The sequence below is a fragment of the Periplaneta americana genome, chromosome 7, assembly GCF_040183065.1.
Source record: "Periplaneta americana isolate PAMFEO1 chromosome 7, P.americana_PAMFEO1_priV1, whole genome shotgun sequence".
Classification (NCBI taxonomy): domain Eukaryota; kingdom Metazoa; phylum Arthropoda; class Insecta; order Blattodea; family Blattidae; genus Periplaneta; species Periplaneta americana.
Genome location: NC_091123.1, coordinates 186,155,444 through 186,162,409, shown reverse-complemented (window position 1 = coordinate 186,162,409; position 6,966 = coordinate 186,155,444). Strand labels below are relative to the sequence as shown.

General features: G+C 35.3%; 1 protein-coding gene across 5 annotated transcripts in view; it reads right to left on the bottom strand.

The window, feature by feature from the left end:
* LOC138703836 (protein FAM135A) overlaps positions 1-6,966 on the bottom strand; it is a 320,424-nt gene that overhangs the window by 20,249 nt on the left and 293,209 nt on the right. For all 5 annotated transcript variants that reach the window (XM_069832052.1, XM_069832053.1, XM_069832056.1 and 2 more), the window contains one exon: positions 1,336-1,563. In XM_069832052.1, the coding sequence (XP_069688153.1) occupies positions 1,336-1,563 (228 nt within the window). The remainder of the gene's footprint in view (positions 1-1,335; positions 1,564-6,966) is intronic.

The window sequence follows — 6,966 nt, the reverse complement described above, 5'->3', positions numbered from 1 at the left end:
GATTAATCTTGCTCAGGATAGGGACCAATGGCGGGCTTATGTGAGGGTGGCAATGAACCTCCAGGTTCCTTAAAAGCCAGTAAGTAAGTAAGTAAGTAAGTATGCAATGAATACAATTAATAAACTGGCGAGACCTGTTCTCATGTATGGAAGTGAAGCTTAGACCATACATAAATATGATGAACACCGAATCACTGCCAATTAAATGAAGTTTTTAAGAAGAACTGCTGGCTATACTAGATTAGACAAGAAGAAAATTTGGATATTTTGAAAGAATTCTGTGGCTGGGAGGAAAAAAGGTCTTAAGTAAAAATTGTATACTTTTCAGGAGAGCAGTAGAAAGATTGAAATTGGAGTCAATTATAGAGTTTTTTTAATTAACAGGTTTTTCCTGGATATTATTTGTTTATATTTCTTCTAAAATAGGTAACGTTGTTCATTTAACAATTTTCTTGATTATTCCAAAAATAGCCGCACTTAAGCCCTTTTAAGACTACAACCCAAACTGAGTAGAAGGGACTATTTAAACATAAGATCTTTTTCATGTCTACATAAATGAGAAATGTAAATTATTAGGAATGCAAAATGGGTCTTAAACAATTATAGGACTGTTTACCCTGGTGCTTAAAGTTTTAAAAGGAAAGTGCATCAGTATGTGATAAAATAGGTAAAATACAATTTAGAACTTTATAATAGGGAAGCATGGAAAGTAAATATGTAATAGTCTGTAAGGAATAGAGCATTAAATATTCTTAAGTCCTTTATTCTGTGTGTGCTCGATTCAAAAAGTACTTAGGACATTTGGTAACGCTCTATAAATCCAGTCAGGAGTCTTATTTGACTTTAGCCGTTTTACCAGATTATAGAGAATTGTTTCCGCTTTCAGAATATATAAAAATCTCATTTTAACAAAAAATTGACTTAAGACCTTTTTCCTCCCGGCCACACAATTAAATATTGACCCAATTTTAGAGAAAATTAAAAATTATAGACAGAAATGGAAATATCATTTACTCAGGATGCCTAGAAGAAGGATAACACGCCAAGCAATAAATTATCGCCCCTTAGGAATAAGATCTTTGGGCCATCTGCTAAAACAATGGAGTGAGACCATAACAGGCCACCAGGCTTAATACGTGATAGGAAGAAGAAGAAGAAAAAGAAGGACTTGAAACTAAAGTGTTTGAGCTTAACCAATGTTTTCAAAGTTGGCGCTACTGCTACATACATTAACTTTTCAAATGATTGAAAAGAAATATTTATGGTCTACTTTGACACAATTCTAATTATTGTAGAAGTTAATGAGAAAATAAGGCAGTCAATGTCATCACGTACCTTGTACAGAAGTATCCTTGACCGCAGCCTTACATAGTTCAATGCGTGCTGAATGAAGGGGAACATAACGATCCTGAGATGATCCACACAGTAACAGATTGCGAAAGTGATGGAGATTTGAACGCTGGCTCAAACGATACAAGAACGTTTGGCGCACATCAGCAGCATCACGTAAAGCAAGCTGCAAGAGTGACCCAGACTTCTTCCACTTCTGCATGAACCACATCCCTAGAGGCAATAAACACTTTTTGTATATCGAACTCCATAAATTAAAACTTCTGTACTGAACGTCTATGAAGAATAAAGCTTAACACATAAACATACAGGGTTAGTTAAAAGTCCCGCACCACCTATGTGGTTCAGTGACATGAAACTTGGTATGTGGGGATAACCATATACTAAGAACTCAATAATGGTATTACCGAGTTTTTTCTACTTCAGGTTTAACCGGAAGAAACCGGAAGTAACTCCAACTCTCTTATTTTAATTAGAACATCCAATATATTTTTTTTATTTTTGAATAAAGCTCATTAAGAGCTTTTCAAAAAGTACCCACACTTGATACTTCTGTGTTGCTAAGTCAAGAAAACAGAAAAGTGTATCGAATATTAAAATAATAAACGCACCACCTAAATAACTTTTGAAGCCTACGGTTCAGTGACATGAAACTTGGTATGTGAGGATAATCATATACTAAGAACTCAATAATGGTATTACCGAGTTTTTTCTACTTCCGGTTTAACCGGAAGTAACTCCAACTCTCTTATTTTAAATGGAACACCCAATATATATTTTTATTTTTGAATAAAGCTCATTAAGAGCTTTTCAAAAAGTACCCACACTTGATATGTCAGTACAAATTCAGTGTTGCTAAATAAAAATGGAAGTGGTGCAAGATATTCCTAAAGCCTGGTTAAATCATTCCTTAAATGGTTTCTGTGATTGAGTGACACATTGTAAAGCAACTGAGGGCTACCAATTTGAACACATAATTTAGAAGGTGAGCTAGCTTTGTTTTGTTTTTGTTAAGGAAGGAGTATTTTATTATTTTAATATTTGATACAGTTTTCTGTTTTCTTGACTTAGCAACACTGAATTTGTACAGAAGTATCGAGTGTGGGTACTTTTTGAAAAGCTCTTAATGAGCACCATTAAAAAAAAAAAAATATATATATATATATATATATATATATATATATATATATATATATATTGTGAATTTTATTTAACTCAACAATAGGATTTTATTCTTCCAACAATAATTCCTTTCTACAATTCGCCTTAAACGCTCTCGTCAACAATTGGATTTTCACTCAACACAGTATTCGTTATAGCCAGGGAAAGGATTTATATGTAAATACATATTTACTTATAAAGCTAATATAATTTATATTTTGCATTATCTTTATGTTTCACAATGTGTAGGGTTGAAAAATCCTACTTTTATTTTCCATATTTTTCCATATTTTAGAGTTTAGTACATATTTTCGTTAATTTCCATATATTTTCCATATTTCATATAAAACAGTCCATATTATATTAGGTTTAACAATAAAACAAAACAAAATTCCATTAACTTTTAAAAATACATTTCAACAATAGAGATTTAAACACATGTTCAGTAATCCCTTTAACATCAGAGTTATTTGAAAATTAGCAGTCCTATCAACAATGGGAAAGTAAGTTACAAAACTGTATTAATTTAATTTAAAATTTTTAACAGACTTCAGTTGTGCAGCTCAACAGTTAAATGCCAGTCAGAGTACACATAGGTTCAGTTTTGTAAATCATACTATAAAGACGGTAAATATGCCAAAAGTACGTCATTCAGTCAATTTAAAATCAAAACTAACAAGTTACATTTCAGAATTTAAAGAAGATGGTTTATCAACTGACAATAAAATATTATTTTGTAATTTGTGTCAGTGTGCAGTATCATCTACACAAAAGTTCCTGGTGCAACAACACATTACAACTAGTAAACATCAGGCCAACAAACAACTAAATTCCAAGCAGAGACAATTGTTTTTAACACAACCAACAACATCGAATGTAAGATCTGAGTTTAACATCGACCTGTGCCGTTCTCTCATCTCTGCTGATATTCCTCTCTACAAACTAAAGAATAAGGTCTTCAGGGAATTCCTTGAAAAATATACTCAACATACAATCCCGGATGAGTCAACACTTAGGAAGACGTATGCTCCATCCATCTACGATGAGACAATACAGAAGATAAGAGATGAAATTAAAGATAGTTCAATTTGGGTTTCCATTGATGAGACTCCCGACAAAGAAGGTAGACTTGTTGGTAATGTAGTTATCGGTTTGTTAAGTGAACAATATTCTGAACGAATTCTTTTACATTGTGATGTTCTAGAAAAGTGCAATAACAAAACTATAGTTAAACTGTTCAACGAAGCTATGGGTATCCTGTGGCCAAAGGGTATTATGTACGATAATGTGTTATTCTTTATTAGCGATGCTGCCCCTTATATGGTCAAAGCTGGACAAGCATTATCTGTTGTATATCCTAAATTGACTCATTTTACTTGTGTGGCGCATGCATTTCATCGTGTGGCAGAAGTGGTCAGAGACAATTTCCCTAAAGTAGATTTGTTGATTTCATCAGTGAAAAAAGTATTTCTCAAAGCTCCCAGTAGAGTTAACGTGTTGAAAGAAATGTACCCTGAAATTCCATTGCCACCAAAGCCAATTTTAACTAGATGGGGTACATGGCTAGAAGCAGTTGAATATTATGCCGAACATATAGACTCTATTAACAATGTTCTCCTTGCATTGGACTCTGAAGATGCAGTCTCAATTGATACTGCGAAAACAGTTACCTGTGACATAAGTGTGAAGAATGACTTAGCTCACATTCAGCATACATTTTCATGCATCATAAAAACGCTCAAAAGTCTCCAAAATAGGCACCTTTCACTATCTGAAAGTTTTGAAATTATAAATAGTACTGTGGAACAACTGAATCGTGGTAGAGGTAAAGTTGCAGATGCAGTAAGAGCTAAGGTGGACACTGTACTTTCAAAAAACCCTGGATATGAAGAACTACAAAAGGTTGTTGCTGTGATGAGTGGTGAATCAACAGTGAAGATTAACTTGGACTTATCCCCAGCAGACATTGTGAAATTGAATTATGTACCAGTTACTTCTTGTGACGTCGAACGCTCTTTTAGTCAGTATAAATCTATCCTCAGAGACAATAGAAGAAGATTCACTTTTCAGCACTTGAAAGAAATGTTTGTAACCTATTGTTATGGTAACAGACAATAAAAATTGTGTTTTGTTGAAACTACATTGGAAGATAAGGTACGTCCATTATATTTTTTGTTTAGTTTGATTAAAATGTACCAATATTTAACGTACATAGTCATTTTTTTATAATTTTAAGTCCATATTTAATTCCATATTTTGGTAAAAATCCATATTTAATTCCATATTTTGGTAAAAATAACTACATATATATTTACATATTTCATATATTTTTAGTCCATATAAATCCGTTCCCTGGTTATAGCACTCCACCGACGACAATGACAATTTACTTGGACTATTACAAACAACAATGAACTGTTAATCTTAAATAATATTTACAAAGCACTATTTACAAATCAGAACTATCAGTTCTCAGTTCACAGTTCTTCTAGCTCAGTCACTCGAGTTCACCGTATCTCGAATCACAGACCTTCAGAGACAGTTCACTGTACTCGAACTCAGGTTCCTCCAACTGCGGTCCACTGCACTCGAACTCAGGCCTTTGGATGCTGGCACAGTTGCGGACGCACACTCAAGTCGAACTCCGGTACACAAGACTGGCTAGCTTGCTCTGTTCACTGGCTTACTCACTGAACTAATCATGAATGACCACACACTCCTTCGCGTCCGTAATTTATAACCACAGCAACGTAACCGAGAGACTTCGAATTCGCGATTTTTCCACTTCGACGGGCTTCTGGAAGAGTCGGGAAGGTCCGTTCCCCCTTCACTCTGTAAGCAGCTGTGCGCGCGATCTCTCTCCACTCTCTCGCTGCGTAGGCCCTTTCCCCGCCGCGCACCGCCCCTCAGTGCTCCGTGAAGCCCGCGCGGTCTGTTCTCTCGCGGGACGCTGGTCGTGAGTTCGAATCTCACGTCGCTGTCACAATATATTGGGTGTTCCATTTAAAATAGGAGAGTTGGCGTTACTTCCAGTTAAACCAGAAGTAGAAAAAACTCGGTAATACCATTATTGAGTTCTTAGTATATGGTTATCCCCACATACCAAGTTTCATGTCACTGAACCTTATGCTTCAAAAGTTATTTAGGTGGTGCGGGACTTTTAACTAACCCTGTATATCTAGTATACCGAGATTTATATATATCCCTTTTTGCTCTTTTATTAAAAGATACTTTCCTTAATTGAAACATTCTATCCTACACTGCTCCATTCCAAACACATACTTTTCAAGGGCAAACAAGTGATTGCACTTCATTCTACAACTACAGAAAGACGTGACATGCAGTATTTCACTGTACAGAGCACGTAGCGACCTCTTATGTACAATACAAAACATAATAATTGAACGACAGCATAGTTCAGTGATCTCTCATTATGGTTATGAATCATGACTGAACACTCGACGTGCTCTAACAGCTGTACTTATGCGGCCGGAATATGGCTCTGTGGGATCTATTGGCAACAGGACATCAGGAAAATTAAAGCACTGTAGGGCAGATGTAACTATTCCAAACACTCACAACCTGCAGCAGATAACCAAGTACACTGATCTGGCTCAGAAAATTCGACAAGGAAAGAAAAAACTGTTACCATCCACAAAAAATGTGACTGAACATACACAGATAAAAATTAGAATTACAGCAAACTCAGCAGTCAAAATTACAAAATTCAATTATAATCTGCACCCTTGTTAACATTGTTCGAAATGTTCTCAATTTTCCTGCTTTTGGAGTACATTGTGCTACTGCGAACAAATGAGCATATATTCGTAGAGAAAAAGTACTCCATAAGAGTTACTACAAAATAAGTTCGGAATATGTATGATAAGACTTTCCTGTGTTAAATTTCAATGTACCTTGTTTACATGTTTCGATCTATTTATGGGTCATCTTCAGAACTGGTCGTTGTTGGTCTTGGCGCCACATGAGGGTGTGTTCCTGTGGTATAGTGTAGAGTCGAAGAGTGTGTGTTTTGAAGTTGAGTTGTGTGTTGAGAATTTCGTTGGGGTGTGTTTTTGTGTGTCTGTATATTTCATATTGTTCTAGTGTGTTTAGTTTCTGGCTTTTTGGTTGGATGTGCAGTATTTCCATGTCTGTGTTGATGTCTCTGTGGGTGTGGTTAGCATTTGTGATGTGTTCTGCATATGTGGAGGTGTTTTGTAATTTTGTTATGGCTGTGATATATTCTTTGTAACGTGTTTGAAACGATCTGCCTGTCTGTCCTATGTAGAAGTTGTTGCAGGTGTTACATTTGAGTTTGTATACGCCTGTGTGGTTGTATTTGTTTGTTTGTGTTGTTTGTGTGTTGAGATGTTTTTGTAGAGTGTTATTTGTTCCGTATGCGATGTTATAATTTAATTTCTTGAATGAGGTTGCAACAACTTCTACATAGGACAG